Source organism: Hyla sarda, chromosome 5 (genome assembly GCF_029499605.1).
Source record: "Hyla sarda isolate aHylSar1 chromosome 5, aHylSar1.hap1, whole genome shotgun sequence".
NCBI lineage: Eukaryota > Metazoa > Chordata > Amphibia > Anura > Hylidae > Hyla > Hyla sarda.
The window spans coordinates 94,759,563-94,778,753 of record NC_079193.1 but is presented as its reverse complement, the minus strand read 5'-3'; the positions used below and the strand labels follow the sequence as shown (position 1 = coordinate 94,778,753).

The 19,191-nt window shown below is 39.1% G+C and overlaps 1 protein-coding gene across 5 annotated transcripts in view; it reads right to left on the bottom strand.

Moving 5' to 3' along the window:
* The window catches only part of KCNH8 (potassium voltage-gated channel subfamily H member 8), a 402,862-nt gene that overhangs the window by 9,730 nt on the left and 373,941 nt on the right, over positions 1–19,191 (bottom strand). For all 5 annotated transcript variants that reach the window (XM_056519948.1, XM_056519950.1, XM_056519949.1 and 2 more), the window contains 2 exons: positions 11,129–11,152; positions 5,802–5,881 (listed from right to left, as the gene is read on the bottom strand). In XM_056519948.1, the coding sequence (XP_056375923.1) occupies positions 5,802–5,881; positions 11,129–11,152 (104 nt within the window). The remainder of the gene's footprint in view (positions 1–5,801; positions 5,882–11,128; positions 11,153–19,191) is intronic.

Here is a 19,191-nt window from a genome sequence, read left to right as displayed (position 1 = left end):
GTTGGAAGAAGGGGGGGGGGTGGTCCTTGACACAGATACCAATTGCCCCCATACTAGGGGAAAATTATTTTCCTGATTCCAAATTATCAATGTGAATCCCTGGATTAACATCCTATCTCCAGAAATCTAGAAACCATGTCATGTATTTCTATAGATTTTTAAACAATGGCATCCGGTAAACTCTTAAACATGTTCCATGAATCAACCATCACAACATCTTATGGCACAGAGTTCCATAGTCTCACTGCTTTTACTGTAAAGAATCCCTGCCTGTGATGATGGTAAAACCTTCTTTCCTCTAGACAGTGAGGATGGTTACAGGCCTAGCTATAAAAAGGTCACTAGAAAAATCATAATAATGATATTGTTGATGTGATCTGTGTGAACAAGGTCCAGATCTGATACCACTACCTTCCCCAAAAATGTATTCTGAATTATATAATAATTTATACTTAGAAATAAAAATTTGGTTTACTTCTGCCTCTTTCCCAGAAAAGTTAAGTGCTGACTAGAGGCCAAAAAAGAAAACAATGGTCCAGGCCTGACCGCAGATAGAAGCAGAGAGCATTGAGTATTTTCACAAGACACTGCAGAGGAGAGTGGGCTTTTTTCATCTTGAAGGAATCCCTATTCATCTACAAAAAGCAGCAATGGGCTATCCTGAAAAAGTAAGCAGCATTTTCCTTAGAACACCTGGCCCAGTGGGTATTCACAGAGCAGGAGTATTACAATGTAGGCCTCCTGCTCAGTACAAAGCTTTCATGGTGCTACAGAGAAGGGTGCCACAGAAACAATGTAGAGAGCAGGGGCTCGTAGGCTGTGGCTGTCTTAAGGCTGTAATGTCTGTTTAGAAGAACACTAAATGGACCAGTTGTTAGCCACACTGGCCCAAAGTTATACTGAGTAGAGAGGGCTTATTCATTTAGTATTTAGCCTTATTTATACAATATATGTGTATTTCTTACATGAATGTGTATCTACTTAAGAGTCCTAACAGATTAAATGTTGTAGACTGTTGCATTAAATTTTTTTTAGAATGCCAGAAAATGCATGTTTTACCAGTAAAATGTGTTTAGATTTCTTCTATTCTACAGATGAGTTTGCTGAAAATCATCTCTGTATTTTTCATTCACGAGTCACAATTATTTTCCAGTGATGTGAATAATGTAAGTCAGTTGTTTCAAATTAGTTCTAATGGATTAAACTCTTCATATTCACATTTTATGCACTTTATTTAATGAATCAGATGTACAGTATTCTGACTAATGTACCTAATGCAGCATTCACCTGAAACAAATGCTATAAACAAGTTTTTAGAAGGATGGTGCATTAAAAAGGCATTTCATTTCCCTAGAATTACCATGCACCTCTGGAATCCTCTACTACAAACTAAAATAGATAGGTGAACTGTGAAAGGGCCTCAGGCATATCATCTGGGCTACCTAAAAAATCAAACCAAGCTAGCTTTGTTGACTAGATGACCAATGTCAAGTAGATAACCCATAATGGTTTAGTAGCTTTGCAGTAATATGCTGTTTATAATAAACAGTACTATTCTTGAAATTAAAAATGCTGAAACCCTATGATCCCCATCATTCTCTATACATTTCCCCAAGGTATGATGTATGTTGATACCATATTTCAGGAAGGGCATAACTCATCCAGGGAAAGCTGGTGAGAAATGGCAAATCAGGGAATGACTTGCTAAGAACTTTGGTAAGTCCAGTTTTCAGACCTGGATTTTTATAGTATAAAAAGGATGTTGGTGGTGGTCCCCTTTCTGGACCAGTCAAGGTTTTCCGAGTAGCCTAAGATCAGCACAAGTGCTAAGGACAGTTAGTTACTGGGTTTTACAGGTTTTTTTTTCTTCAGTTACTGGGTTTAAATGTTTAAATGCAGAGGTTTTAAGCATTCAAAAAGGGGTGGCTGGTATTAATCCACATATCTAGACAGGGAAGTCATTTGTATAGTAAAGACTATAATTGTTTGGTTGCAGAAAAATAATCCCCCAATGACCGCTTCTGGAGACGTGGGATCCCGGAACCTGACGCCATAAATGTATGGAACTGTGCGCTTAGTTAATCTTAGCAGCACCGTACATTTACACTGCATATCCTACAAAATCACTGAGAAAACTAATTTGAATGAAATGACTGTAATACATGAAGAAAATCAGGCACCTGGTGATGCGGAGGTATTAGATGACTCAGTGGAGATATTATCTGATATGAATAATTGAATCTGTTTTAAAACTAGTTTAACTAGGGAGACCTGTTTGAGTAAATATAATCAGTTAAAGGCAATTCAAAGTGTTAATTGAGAATTAAAAACATTTCTATAGTGTAGCATTTGTTGAGGATACAAAAATATTTGGTATAACATATAGGATACAACATTCAACTTTGTATTAGTAAAATTCTAATTTGAAGGAAGGTGTTCAGTAAAAACCTCATTTTAACTAGGGAAAAGCAGTACATTCTAGTTTTTACAAAGGCATTCAGTGAAAACTAGTTGTCACTAGGGAAAACCAGTTTTAATTAAAAACCTGACAGAACCCATTTAATGTCAATGGGACCCATCAGAGGCTGTTGGTATCTGTTGCACAATGGACCATCCATGTTGGTTGCTTTTCACTGCAACAGACTCTGTGATGAAGCTCCCGAACATGCAGTAGTATTTCAGAGAAATGTTTAAAAATGAGAGGAGGCATCAAGTAAGTGTTTGGAAGATGGTCACCCAGATTCCCCTGCAAGCTTAGCCTACAGGTCTCTTCCTATACACAAAGCATGGAGAGACCTTTCAATCAAGCCAAGTCGGGCAGTGGGTGCTGGGGATACCAACTCGCAATCACTGCTTGAGTGCTTAGGCCCCAGACACTGCCTGGTTGCTTAGTCCTAAATGAAGTTTTTCTCTGAAAACTGCAGCACTTCAGAAGAAAACATAGATCTTCATGATGAAGGAGCATGTCAGGATTTGATGCTGCCCATGGTTCAGTCAGGATAAGTTTACTTAAAGATTCCCAATAAAGTCTTCATCTTTATGAAATGGGAAAAATGGAAGCTCTATTCTTGTTTGAAATCAATGTTTTTCATCTTTCTACTGCAAGAAGATAATTGAACGTTATAGTTTAGAATGTGTACCTAAGTGTAAATTTGGAAATAAAGAACATGTACATAACTGAACCAATAAAAGATTCATCAAACCAATCAATCTACAATAAGGAGTCAAACCTTGTGGGGGGTTCAGTAAAGGTTTTAAGGTCTTATTACAACATCTGGAGCCAATGGTTTGTTGATATGACTTAAAATTCACTTTACATCAAGAAAAACAGACCTAAGAACAGCTAATAAAAAAGAAGCTGCTGGTGTTTTTAGAAGTAAGGAATGGTAACCCCAGAGTCCAGACCTCAACATCTTTTCAAGGTATTTACACAAAGCAAAGAAAAATATCCCTGCAGATTTCATTTAAAAACCAAAAGTTACCAAAAAAGGCAAAGGATGGACACACAAAATTGTTGATACTATAGTTGTTGTTGAGGTTTGTGTGATTTTTGCCTAAAAGCAAATTTGTACCTTCTCCTGCAGTTGAAAAAAAAAACAGCTTTAATAAAAATGAAATATATTTATTTTTGCATTATACAGTAGATAGGTGCATAATACAAAATGTGTACAGTTTGTATTTGCTTTTTGTTCACTCATTAAAAAGGCACTGACCCCATACAGGTCAGTTTTCAATCCACCCGACAGCCTGATCATTTGAGTCCTCTGCACGTCATCTGTGTCTCTGCAGCGAGACAAAGACCCAGGAAGTGTCTGCAGGAGATGAGAGGGCAGGCTATGTGCTTGCTTATAGACATGCCCCTGGCTATGGAGAGGCATGCAGGAGACATGAGAAGCACAACTGGGCTGCTAGTTAGCCAATCTAGAGTCAACATAGAGTCAGATAAAAGTGCCAGGAAAATGATTTCAATTATTGTTTTTTTTTTTTCTTTCCTTTTTTTGCTTTAAAGGGAACCTGCCATCAGATTTTACCAAAGATAATGCGAGACAAAGCAATATATATAGAAAAATCTTAATCTGCACCATCCTTGGGGGGGGATGTATTCCTGCCTGCAGGGATTGTGAGGGTATAAGGTTAAAAAGTCTCCCTCACCGGCCCCATAAGTAGTCTCCTGGGTGGGGAACTATAGGGGAGCTATACTTACCTAGTCCCGATCTTCTTAGCTGTAATCACACCCCCTCAGCATGATTGACAGCCTGTGTCACCGCACTAAGCATAAGGAGCAGAGCAATGACACGCGCCGTGCCAGGTTGTCAATCATGCTGAGGTCATAGAGCATGCCTAGAACACTCTTTCATAGAGCTCATAATAACATTATGTAGTTTGTAAGGCTAAAAAGACATCCATCCATTTTTGTTTAGCTTTAGTCAGCTTTCAGGTTCCTATGGCTCTTGAGGCTGTTGTAAAGCCTATCTTTAAATACTCTTTTAGCGTACGTTCACACGTATGCAGATTTGATGCGCAGGATTTGATGTACAGGATTTTCTGCAGCAGATTTCAATGTGAACTAAATGACTGAGCACAGCTTCTAATCTGCAGTTACAAATCCTGCACATCAAATCTGTCCTGGATCCTGTACGTCTGAACGTACCCTTACAGCAGCTCTAGCAAGATGGCTGATGAAAATATTTAATTTATCCTCTGACATCCTCACGGAGCATGCAAGGCAAAGGTCTATCATTCTAATTTGACCTTTTTGTTGATCTTAGCAGTTTTGTGAGAAAGCTCATTTAAAGGGTAGGCTCCCACGGAGTGCATACGCAGCGTATTTCACACTGCACAAAATCCGCTGCACAGCGGGATATATGCTGCATACTGTATGCTCCTATGAGCAGACACACAGGGCCACCCAGCAACATTCCTTGTGTGTGTAGTCAGGTTCGGAGCCTTCAAACCTTACTGCACACATAGGAGAATATGCAGCGCATTTCCCGCTGCGCAACAGATTTTCCACTGTGCAGAGGCTTTCGCACAGCAAGAAATATGTAGCACATACGCTGTGTGGACCCTACCCTAAAGAGACATTTCAAGAAAGATCTCACTAACAAGTAGTTGAACAAGAATCTAATAGAACAATCCAAAAGGAAAAAGTTGCACTCACGCAGGCACAGTCCAATGTCATCTTTATTCAAGGTAAAAAAGTAAGAGACATAAAATCCATATTTTATGTTTCTTACTTTTCTTCACTGAATAAAGACGACTGGACTGTGCCTTGGTGAGCGCAACTTTTTCCATTTGAACTGTTCTATTGGATTGTCTTGGATTCTTGCTAGCACCGCCAGCGTGCCCTTTTTTAATAAGCTGCATAGGACTCTATCTTGCTTGGCTACTTGTCTAGAAGTTCCTGATTGCAAATTGTTTCTTTACATCTGATTGATCAAGAATCTAAAACAACTAACATGCAGATGCCAGACCTCCCTCCGGTGACTACTGACCTGAAGCCCAAATTAACATTCTACCCCATTCATCATACATTTTTTAAACCTGGTATCTATCTTTGCAGAGATTAACATGGATTACAAATTCAAACAAAATCTCACCTGTCCATACAAACTGCCATCATCACTTAAAACACTTGGAAATAGTCATCATGAGTGCTGAAAAGGGCAGTGGAGTTGTAATCCAAAATAATACGGATTACATAGTTAAGACACCATGCACAACAACTCATTCAACAATGCAGTCTTCATTTCTGTAGATCTTATGTATGTACAATTTATGAGAGTAAAGGGACATTTTACCTCATGGTTAAGACGGGTGATCTGTTGTTTGGTTTCTTCAGCAGTGATAAAGAGCATTGCTGGGTTGAAATCTGAGAAGTCTGCAGGAGAAGAACAGCAAATGTAAGATACTGTGGGCAATAAGTCCATTAAAATTAAGTGTACATTAACCTTTTTCATGTGTAATAATAGAAAAAGTTAGTTAAACTAATAGTGTGGACATATCACAAAACTTCTTGTCTTTTTTTTCTTATTGAGGGGGATTACTTGGTTGAAAGGCTCAGCATTTTCAGTCATGTAGCACTATACTTCTATAATCATAAAGGTAATGGTACTGGCTAGCATTTTTGAATACTCACTTTAAGAAGTATTCTGGGGAATAGTTTAGATAAATATTTCTGCTCAGGCTGTTTGAAGGAAAAAAAATAAAGAAACCCTGTACTTACCTTCCTCATTACCCCCCCCCCCCTTTACTGTCATTCTGTTGCTCAGTCCTGGTCGTGCACCTTCTGGTGTTGGCACAAGCTACAGCCTGCTCGGCAAATCCATGGCTGCAGCACTGTCCCGCTGTCCAGCCAATGATTGGCTGAGTGGGCAATTTCTTGTGCTGACACTAACATCAATTAATGCTGCCCAGGGGGTTGGGCTTAATCAGAACAGAGGGAAAATGGAGAAGGTGAGGTGAGTTTCTTTTTATGACAGCCTAAGAAGCATTATGTAAAACAACTATAATTCCCCTGTAACAACAGATGGTTTTGTAGTTTAAAAATCTTGTTATCAGTCCAGTTTTTTTTTACATCCGATCTGATATCAAGATTGTACAATAGAGTCTGCCATATATGTCATCAAACTTTAAGAGAAACACACAGCAGGCCAGCTCCAGACCAAGATAGTACAGGCTATTTTACAATAGACAGAAATTTTGGAAGTTGAGGAGTTTCTGAACAAAACCTGCAGGCATGGAGCGAGGGGAATGAACTACAGATGAAGGATAGGACAAGAAGGTAAGGAAAATATCACTTTCCCATAAGGTTGACAAATGTTTTAGATAATTATTGGTACTACAGAATTAATATAAATAAATACATATATTTTTTAAACCCAAAATTCAATTAAACTTCAAGCAAATAGGCAAAGAATAACTAAGGCAAATAGTTAAATAAAACAGAGTGAAATTACTAAGACTGGTGTGTCCATATGCCGGTCTTAAGTAAAGTGCCATTGCTCTCACTCCGGATTTGGGTACATGCCTCCTGAATAAATCTGATGGATCTGAGACTGCCATTAATATGTATGCCAGCTCCGAGGTGCTTTCAGATGTATGGAAGACCACACCCTCTTCATGCCATGTCACGCTCTCCTGTTCACCCACTTTGAAGGCATAACACTAACCTGGCCAAAAGTGACTATTTTATTTGCACAGACATGTTGTTTGAACAAAAATATTTGACTTTTTTCCTGGTCTAAGCACAGTGCAGCCTTAATAAATCTTGGTCAACATGTTTACAGAGATGGTTTGACCTCAAAATAATAAAATGATGTATAATTATTTTACTGTCCATAACCTTTACTCTTATGGCAGTCGCGGCTACATTGATACATCTTTCAATATAATTCCCCTAATCATAGCTGTTTATAACTATGCCTCTGTTAACCTTGGAGAAAGCTTGAGCTACTGTAAGAAATCTACAATAAAAAGAGTAGAACCAATTAAAAATAATGGTTCTTATCTGTATCCTTTCCTTGTGAAACGTGACATTTTCCGTTTTAATGGTTTACATTCTCATGACTTATGTCTGCCTTAATAATAATAATTATTGAGGGACTGCACAGTATAACTGCAATTCCCAAAACCTATTGACTACAGTTCCAATAAGCATACAGCTGATGGACATTGAAACTATAGCAATTTAATGTTATGTTTAAATGTAGAATTTGCAGGACGAAAAGGAAAATGAAGATGAAATAAATCAATTATTTTCTGCTCATGTACAGAAACAAACATACTAGCAGCAGCTATCCAATTACACCAACACATCAGCAATAAGAAAGGCACAGCGGGAAGGATCACACAGCAGTAGAGGAGTTACTTGCCAGAAGTTGAGTTAATGAATATAATATTGGAAGGGATCTGGCATTGCTTTATATTGCCGGAATATATGTGTTGTTGAGAAGCCACTTTTTAGCACAACAGAAAATAGTGTAAAATGTTTTTTTCAACAGTGAGATCTATAAACACTGGAAGAACACTGCTATCCTTTCCTGTCACCATTACGAGAACTAAAAAAAAAATAAAAAAAAATCTTTCTATGTTATAGCAATTTATACTGACCTAAAAAAGCCTTTTCTCTATATGTTGGGTGGTTTCTCTGTTCTGCTTTGTTTATCATGTTTCGGAAGAGATAAGGCTTGTGAAACCCTTCACAATAATTGACACAAAATGTTTGCTGACAAATAGATAAATTCAAAGAAATTCCACATCCCTACCTACACATAGGGAGTGGCAGCACATGTACATGAGTGCAATACCATACAACTTGTATGGTATTGCAAGATGGGATACCGAGGAACCCCGGTGAGCAAGATGGGATACTTGGAACCCCTGTTCTGGCAATTGATGGGTGTCTCAGCAGTTGGAATTTTAGATTAGAATCCTCCTTGATAATTGGAAGTAATGTACAGGGTGGGCCATTTATATGGATACACCTTAATAAAATGGGAATGGTTGGTGATATTAACTTCCTGTTTGTGGCACATTAGTATATGTGAGGGAGGAAACTTTTCAAGATGGGTGGTGACCATGGCGGCCATTTTGAAGTTGGCCATTTTGAATCCAACTTTTGTTTTTTCAATAGGAAGAGGGTCATGTGACACATCAAACGCATTAAGAATTTCCCAAGAAAAACAATGTTGTGCTTGGTTTTAACTTAACTTTATTCTTTCATGAGTTATTTACAAGTTTCTGACCACTTATAAAATGTGTTCAATGTGCTGCCCATTGTTTTGGATTGTCAATGCAACCCTCTTCTCCCACTTTTCACACACTGATAGCAACACCGCAGGAGAAATGCTAGCACAGGCTTCCAGTATCCATAGTTTCAGGTGCTGCAGAATGGGCAAAACAAAAATTGGAACAGGACCCTCAATTTACGCAGAAGATTTTGTTCAGTGATGAGGCAAACTTTTATGTGAATGGTGAAGTTAACAAACAAAACCACTGCTATTGGTCTGACACTAACCCACATTGGATAGATCCCTCGAAGACTGTTGGAACACAAACATTTATGGTATGGTATATGGGGTACAAAGATAGTGGGGCCATTCTTCATCAATGGAAACCTCAAGGCCACTGGATATGCGAAATTGCTACATGATGATGTGTTTCCCTCTTTATGCACTGAAGCTGGCACGTTCCCTGAGTTTTTCCAGCAAGATCTTGCACCACCACATTATGGGTGTCAGGTCCGAACATTCCTAGATGAACAGTTTCCTGGAAAGTGGATTGGTCATCGTGGGCTAGTTGAATGGCCCCCATGGTCTCCCGATCTGACCGCCTTAGACTTTTATCTTTGGGGTCATCTGAAGGCAAATGTCTATGCTGTGAAGATACGAGATGTGCAGCACCTGAAACTACGGATACTGGAAGCCTGTGCTAGCATTTCTCCTGAGGTGTTGCTATCAGTGTGTGAAGAGTGGGAGACGAGGGTTGCATTGACAATCCAACACAATGGGCAGCACATTGAACACATTTTAGAAGTGGTCAGAAACTTGTAAATAACTCATGAAAGAATAAAGTAAGGTTAAAACGAGGCACATCATTGTTTTTCTTGTGAAATTCCCTATAAGTTTGATGTGTCACATGACACTCTTCCTATTGAAAAAAATTAAAGTTGGATTCAAAATGGCCGACTTCAAAATGGCCGCTTTGGTCACCACCCATCTTGAAAAGTTTCCCCCCCTCACATATACTAATGTGCCACAAACAGGAAGCTAATATCACCAACCATTCCCATTTTATTAAGGTGTATCTATATAAATGGCCCACCCTGTATTTCTTTTTTTTAATAAAGGATACCTTTTTTTAATCATAATATTATCAATATTTTGTATTACATAGGATGATTGTTAATGGGGAGATATTCAGGTCTTAAAGTGTACTTTCCGTTTGCAAAAACATTTTATATAATGTTGAGAATAACATTATATGTATACTCAAAATATAAAAAAATTGTATATTTTTGGGTAAACAAAATACAGGTACAAGTATGAGTGGGATAAACAAGCTTCTGTGCAGGCCCTTGGCTTGTCAATCATCCTGATCTGTGAGCTATGGGGGTGTCAAAGAGCCACCTACACTCCCTGTATTTGGTCTCTACACAAAGGCAACAGCTGCAGGGACAGCATTTTTTCACTGAAAAATATATACGCTTTTAAACCAATGTATATTACAAATATACATATGATGTCATTATCTACATTATATAAAATGTTTTTGAAAATGACAGATATACTTTAAATGTATCCCATCAGGCAATAAATAATGATTGCTGAGATCTAGAATTTGGAAAGTAATGAGTATAATCGCCATTATTAATTGTGTCTCTTACACATAATTACAGTGATGGTGCAGACACTTAAATACATGTGATACACAATGCACAGTGAATTACAAGTTACTGGAAAATAAGTTATGTGCCGCTGACCCATTTATCTAATAGTGTAATTTTATCTCAAGTAAGTCAGAGATACGTAATAATACAGCAAGTGCTATTTTCCCTTGTGTCATGAAATTATGCTACTTGATAAATTTGGGTCAATGAGCTGTCATACAGAATTACCAGTAAATGCCCTTTTAAAATGTATATGAATGGGGACTGTAATCTTCTCTGAAACAGAGATGAATATATAGAGACAATGAAAAAAAAACATGTTAAAAATTATAAAGTAAGTAAAAGTGATACTATAGAGTATGTAAAAAAAAGTGATAATATAAAGTATATAAAAATATCTGACAAGTGTTTAATGTTTTCTTTAAAACATAACAAACAGAATCCAATATGATTTTTGAGATGGATCTAGCTATCTATCTGATCTATTGTAGTTAAAAAATAAAAAACATGTTAAGTAAAAACTAATATTGTTCCTGATATTGCTCTTTTCTGACCATCATTATTGCAATGTGGTAAGAGTTGATGTAGGGCCCTACTTGGTTTTGTAATTTGCTTTTGATCGTGACTTAGACATGTCCTTGAGAGAACAGAAGATGACTTAGATAGTGTGCCAGATAACAACCTTATTTTTTCTCACAGACTACTAAATCAAAGGGGAGAAGGACAATGGCTGGTTACCTGTAGTCAAGCAACTGGATTCTTCTGAGTTGTAGCAATTGAATTAGAAAAAAGAAAGAAAGAAAACATTAACATAGTTTAACATATTTTATATATAGATTAAGGGTACGGTCAAATGTGCCCTATTTTGCTGTGTATTTGCTGCTGCGGATTTTCCTACCCATTGAAGTTAATGGGTAGCAAAATCAGCTTTAGCAAATACACAGCAAAATATGGCACATCTGACCTTACCCTAAGGGTGTATTCATACGTAAAGTATCCTGCACATATAAGATGTGCAGGATTTGCTGCTGCATATATAATGCTGTGCTCAGTCAATTATTTTACACTGAAATCTGCAGAATAAAATCTGCACCTTTGAATCCTGCGCATCAAATATGTGCAAGATACTGCAGGTGTGAATAGACCTTAAACCGGTCCTGTCATTTCAACACACTTGGCATACATCAATAGTACAATAGATTATACTTTAAAAAAAAAAATTTTGTATTAGATAACTGGGATCGCCGAATAGTGTGTTGTCATCCTGGCGCTCGAGTTCGGGACATCGCGGATTAGGTAGGTGGGGTGTCCTTAAAAATGATTTCAGGGACTTCCGAGGTAATCCTTTCTGAAATATTACCTGTATCGCCACACTAAAGAGGCAGCAGGAGATTAGGGAGGTAGACAAGTGGCTCAGAAGCTGGTGTAAGAAGGAGGGGCTTAGGTTCATGGAGAACTGGGCCGGCTTTGCTGTCAGATACCGGATATACCTCAATGGGGAGGGTGCAGCTGTGCTTGGGGAGAAGATGGCTAGAAGGGTGGAGGAGTGTATCAACTAGGGACTGGGGGGGAGGGAACCTACAACATAGAGGGGGAAGATAGTGTAGATAGAGAGGGGGATTAAGTAATATACCTAGGGGTGGAGCGGAGGGAGGGGTTAGAATTGTTAATAGGGATAGGCTTCATAGAAAGAAAAAACATACACCTTTAAATTGCATGTTAACTAATGCCAGAAGTCTGTCTAATAAAACTGACGAACTGGAGGAAAATTATGACATAGTGGGTATAACAGAGACTTGTTTGGACGATAGCTGTGACTGGGCAGTAAACATACAGGGTTATAGTGTATTCAGGAAGGGACGGACAAAACGGAAAAGGGGTGGAGTTTGTCTTTATGTGAAATCAAGTCTGAAGGCTACACTGTGGGAAGATATATGGGAGGGAAACTATAATGTGGAGTCATAAGTAGAAGTACATGGAGATAAAAAAAATTCTGATAGGGGTTTGATATAAGCCACCAAACATAAAGGAAGAGCCAGAAGATCAATTACTGCGGCAAATAAACAAGACAGCAAATCAGAATGAGGTGATAATAATGGGGGACTTTAACTATCCTGATATAAACTGGGAGACTGAGACCTGTGAATCTGATAAAGGAAACAGGTTTCTGACTATAGCTAAAGACAATTATCTGTCCCAAATGGTGCAGGGCCTGACCAGAGGGGGCACCCTACTAGACTTAATATTAACCAACAGATCTGACAGAGTAGCTAATGTGCAAGTAGAAGGACACCTAGGAAATAGTGATCATAATATAAAACATTTTGTTCTATACAACTTGTTCTTCAATAAGGGAACCTCACGGGGGGCCACAAAAACAATAAACTATAGGAAGGCAAAGTTTGATCAACTCAGAGAAGCTCTTAACAATATAAATTGGGATAATATCCTCAAAAGCAAGAATACTGACACTAAATGGGAGACTTTTCAAAAATATCTTAAATTCTCAATGTAAGATATATATATATATATATTGGGAATAAAATGGTCAGAAATAAAAGAAAACCAATATGGATGAATAAACATGTAAAAAATAAAATGAATAAAATAAAATGAACAAAAATAAAAAGGCGGCAATAAATGACAAAAAAAAACATTTAAATTACTAAAACAGGACAGCAGTGAAGAAGCAAGTAAAAAGCTATAGAGAAAAATGTAAAATATGTAAAAAAAAAGACAGATGAAAGGCAATAAAAATAGAGACAGAATGACTCATTGTCAAAGACATTAAAACTAACACCAAAAGGTTCTTTAAAGAAATATTTTAGATTTTTAATTTGAAATTGAGAATTTTGAAATTGAAAATTTAACTCCCAAGTTTTAGTGTCCCGGGCCCTGGCATGTGGGTACAAAGGACCAAATCTAATAAGGAGTCATATAGTGGCTGAATGGCACAGCCTGGAGTTGGCTGAAGCATGAGAAGAGACCATATAGTGGCCGAATAAGACAGCCTGGAGGTGGCATCAGTATGAGGAGACCACATAGCGGCTGAATGACTGCCTGGAGTTTCTGGCAGCATGGGGAGACCATATAGGGCCTCATTTACTAAGAGTTTCAGGTTTTTGCTAGTGGCAAAAGTTGTTTCAGACATGCAGGATTCCTTTCTATTCACTATTGGGAAAAGTCGGAAACATTTTCTGACCAGCTTTTTCTAGGTCGATATTTCCAGCCATTTACCCACTGTATTTTCTGTGAATTTCATAGTAAATCAGTCGGGTTGTGAAACCATGCCCCTTTTTGACCGGCCACACCCCCTTTGTGACAGACCACGCCCCTTTTCTGGTTTGTCTGGTTTTCAGGCGCACACTGTCGCACACTGTCGCACACTGGCGCAGACATGTCTCAGACATGTCTCAGACAAAATAACCAAACAAAAACTGGTCGGTTTCAGCTTAGTAAATGAGGCCCATAGTGTCTGAATGGCACAGCCTGGATGTCCTCCTCAGGTTCCTCAATTGTGTCTGCTTCAGGACCCTGAACCCTGGCAACACTGCCTCCAATGTCACTTTTCTTATCACTACTTGCCTACCTAGCGGAGGAAGCAGCATATGTCTCCTCCACTTGTGGCTGGGCAGTAGCTGCTTACTGTACTCATTTAGATTGTCCTCAGTGAATAGTGGAGCTGAACCCACAGCATAAGATACTTCTGTAGGGGAGGGAAAAGCATATGACAGAGGCAATGGGAGAACAGGGACTGCTCCTTGGCCATGCCAACTGAGGGTCGTGTCTGAGGAACCCACTGACTGTTGACTGGGGATATGAGATGTCACTTGTAATGAAGTGGATGACCGTGTTAACTAATTGATGACGGCAGATGGGTTGCTGGTCAAGACACGACAGCAAACTGATGACCAGGAGCTCAGGCCTCTCGCAGCTACTCCTGCTTCCATTCACCCCTAATCTGCTGCAACCTCTGCCTGAGGAATTTAGGCCTCTGACACTCCTCTGTGCGCATCCTGGCACTTCTCTGCGTGATATGTGCGTATATGAGGGGAGTACAGTATGCTTCACCACGCTTAAAACAGTAATTGTCTAGAACAGCAGCAGGTGTGTACTTTTACCTGGACTTTCACAGTATCTAGGCCTTTACAGATTAACAGGTACAAAATAGTACACTACTTAGATGTAGGTATGTGGTATGCACTTATGAGGGCAGAAAAATGTGCTACAGTACACTTAATAAACATATTGAAGTAAAACACCAGCCGGTGATTACTTTTGGCTGTCCTTTCACAGTATGTAGGCCCTTGACTGATTAACAGATACAAAATATTACATTACTTAGATGTACGTGTGTGGTATGCACTTCTGAGGGCAATAAAATGCACTACAGTACACTTAAAAAAGTATCTGAGAAAAAACACAAGCCGGTGAGTAGTTTTGCCTGGACTTTCCCAGTATCTAGGCCCTTGACAGATTAACAGGTTTAAAATCGTACACTACTTAGATGTACATATGTGGCATGCACTTATGAGGGCAGAAAAATGTGCTACAGTACACTTAAAAAAGTATCTGAGTAAAAACACAAGCTGGTGAGTAGTTTTGCCTGGACTTTCACAGTATCTAGGCCCTTGACAGATTAACAGATTTAAATTAGTACACTACTTAGTTGTAGGTATGTGGTATGCACTTATGAGGGCAGAAAAATGCACTACAGTACACTTAAAAAAGTATCTGAGTAAAAAAACAAGTCGGTGAGTACTTTTACCTGGAATTTCACAGTATCTAGGCCCTTGACAGATTAAAAGGTTTAAAATAGTACACTACTTGGAGGTAGGTATGTGGTATGCAATTAAGAGGGCAGAAAAATGCGCTACAGTACGCTTAATAAACGTATTGGAGTAAAACAGCTGGTGATTACTTTTGGCTGTACTTTCACAGTATGTAGGCCCTTGACAGATTTACATGTACAAAATAGTACACTACGCAGATGTAGGTATGTGGTATGCACTTATGAGGGCAGAAAAATGCAGTACAGTACGCTTAAAAAAGTATTTTAGTAAAACACCAGCTGGTGATTACTTTTGCCTGTCATTTCACAGTATGTAGGCCCTTGACAGATTAACAGGTACAAAATAGTACACTACTTAGATGTAGGTATGTGGTATGCACTTTTGAGAGCAGAAAAATGCGTTAGTGTACGCTTCAAAAATTATTTGAGTTAAACACCAGCAAGTGATTACTTTTGGCTGTCCTTTCACAGTATGTAGGCCCTTGACAGATTAACAGAAAAGTACACTACATAGATATAAGTATGTGGTATGCACTTATGAGGGCAGAAAAATGCGGTACAGTACGCTTAAAAAATATGTATTTTAGAAATACACCGGCTGGTGATTACTTTTGCCTGGACTTTCACAGTATGTAGGCCCTTGACAGATTAACAGGTACAAAATAGTACACTGCTTAGATGTACGTATGTGGTATGCACTTATGAGGGCAGAAAAATGCGGTACAGTATGCTTAAAAAAGTATTTTTGCACAAAACCAGCAGAACAGTGCTGCAGCACAAAAAAAAGCTGTGTACTAAACACAAAATTTCACTCTGTCAAAGAATTGACTTCTGGGTACTATACCGTCCACAGACTAATATAACCAGCAGATGATTTGTTGTGGAACAAAGATACAGAATTGCTCTGAAAAATTATTCCTGCCTCCTCTGCTAAGGTTTATGTTGAGGCAGCTTGTTGAAATGTATGAGGCAACACACAGCTATCCGCCCCTCTCTATAATACAATACTGGAGAAAGTAACTAAGAGTTTTATGGCTGCAGTAAAAATCATTTTCAGTGAAAAAAACACTGCTCTCTGTCCACCAGAACGCTGATGTGACTAGGATGTGAAATGCTGCTGGAATGAGCTTTTCTGTGTAACACACACACAGCGATGTTCGTCCTATCTGTATGCAGTGTAATGAATGATATGACGAGCCACAAAATGGCTGCCGAATATATAGGGCTGTGACATCACAGGGGTGACTGGCTGCTGATAGGCTGCATCCTGCATGTGTTTCAGGGTCATCCCGCCTACTTCCCTTCCTGCCTTGCCTTCCCACCTTCCCAGCATTCCTTGCCCCATGTACTGACATGTGGATCCGCTATTTTAGATGCCCTGGACCAAAGTAAATGGAGTTTAATGAAGTGATTTGCGCTATAGAATCGCGGCGATATTCGCATTCGTTGCAAATCGAATATTTCATGAAATTCGTAACAAATTCGGGTTTGTCAGCTTTGATTCACTCATCTCTAATCATTTCTTTTATTCTTTTTTTCACATATTTTTCATTTTACATTTATTTCACATTTTCCCCCCACTTTTTTCACACTTTTATTTTTACTATTATACACATAATTCAATGGAGTACACATCTGTACTCCATTGAATGATACCTTTGTCTGTCAGTAAGGCATAGGATAGATCAGTCCCTACCTTAGTTAGGGACTGATCGCTCATATTGCCGTGACAACAAAGGCCAGTGTAAGGCCTCTGGTTGCTATGGCAACCATTGGCGCCCTGCTTTCACTTTGCAGGGCGCCGATCGGTGACAGAGGGAGCTCCCTCCTTCTGCTACCCTAATAGATGTTGCGGTCTCAGTGACCGCAGCATCTATAGGGTTAACCCAGTATTGGAGTGCAGCTCTGATCCTGAGTGCCAAATGGGTGGTCCCCGGCCGGCGATTGGTCCCTGACCTGTGTCAGGGAGGCTCGATTGTGCAATACAGCCAAGCTCAATAAATTGTCACAGCGCCCGTGTACATGGTGATGCGGAAAGTCATCCCTAATCATCACGTACATGTACCTGATTTTGCAGGAAGAAGTTAACTATATAAATAGCAAAAAGGTTAAAAATGAAAGTGTAAGTGGCCCTTTAAAAAAATGATAAAGAAGAAATTAACGGGTTTCAGGAAATAGCAAAAATATAAAACAAATTCTTCTCCACTGTATTCACCGAGGAAATGCCAGGTGAAATACAGCAAGATAAGGTAAACTCCCCAGTACAGGTCACCTGTCTAACCCAAGAAGAAATAAAGTGCTGCCTACAAAATATCTAAATAGACAAGGTCCACATGGCATTCACCCCCGAGTTCTAAAGGAATTAAGTAATGTAATAGACAGACCCCTATTTTTAATATTCAGGTACTCTATAGTAACAGAGACTGTTCCCCAGTAATGCGGTGCCAATATTTAAAAAGGGGTCAAAAGGTGACCCCGGGAATTATAGGCCTGTTAGTTTAACTCTGTTGTATGTAAATAGTTTGAGGGTTTTCTAAGGGATGCTATTTTGTAGTATCTTGATAAAAATAAATGTATGACTCCATATCAGCATGGCTTTATGAGGGATCGGTCCTGTCAAACTAACCTGATCAGCTTTTATGAGGAGGTGAGCTCCAGACTGGACCAGGGGGAATCGTTGGATGTCGTATATATGGATTTTTCCAAAGCATATGATACGGTGCCTCCAAAAAAATTGGTGCATAAAATGAGAATGCTTGGACTGGGGGAAATGTGTGCAAGTGGGTAAGTAACTGGCTCAATGATAGGAAACAGAGGGTTGTTTTTAATGGTACTTATTCTGATTGGGTGACTGTTACTAGTGGGGTACCACAGGGGTCAGTCTTGGGCCCTGTCCTATTTAATATATTTGTGCTCAGGGCTCCATACATGTACTAGTGACAGGAAATGTTGCCTACATACCTATACAAAGATCTTACCCTAGAATAGTGGTCTGAGTTGTGCCATAACCGCGTAATGAGGGCACGCCTATAGAGGGTATGCCCTATAGTGAAGGAATAAAATAAGGGAGGGTTCCAATGACCTTGTAGAGGGGTTAAATAGTAAAGTAGCAATATGTGCAGATGATACTAAACTCTGTAAAGCGATAAACACTATAGAGGACAGTGCACTGTTACAAATGGATAGGTTTGAGGTTTGGGCTGGGAAATGGCAGATGAGGTTCAACACTGATAAATGTAAGGTAATGCACATGGGGAAGAAAAATATGGGCGGGGATTATGTATTCAATAGGAGCACATTTGGGACGACTGATGTGGAAAATGACTTTGGAGTCTTAGTATATAGAAAATTTTGCTGTAGTGACCAGTGATGGGCAGCTGCTGCTAAGGCAAATAAAATCATGGGGTACATCAATAGGGGCATAGATGCCTATGACAAGGAAATAATTCAACCGCTGTACAAATCACTAGTCAGATCACACATAGAATACTGTGTACAGTGCTGGGCACCAATGTACAAGAAAGATGTAGTGGAGCTGGAGAAGGTTCAAAGACGGGCAACCAGAGTAATTCGGGGAATGGGAGGACTACAGTACCCAGAAAGATTATCAGAATTAGGGTTATTTAGTTTAGAAAAAAGAAGGCTTAGGAGAGACCTAATAACTATGTATAAATATATCAGGGGGCAGTACAGAGATCTCTCCCATAATCTAATTATACCCAGGACTGTATCTATAACAAGGGAGCATCCTCTACGCTTAGAGGAAAGAAGGTTTCTACACCAGCACAGATGGGGTTTCTTTACTGTAAGAGCAATGAGACTATGGAACTCTCTGCCTGAGGAGGTGCTCATAGTTAACTCGGTAAAAGAATTTAAAAGGGGTCTGGTTGCATTTTTTGAGAATAAAAACATTACAGGTTATGGATTCTAGATCTGTAAGGACAGAAGGTTGATCCAGGGATCTATTTTATTCTATCATATTTGGAGTAGGGAAGGAATTTTTACCTCG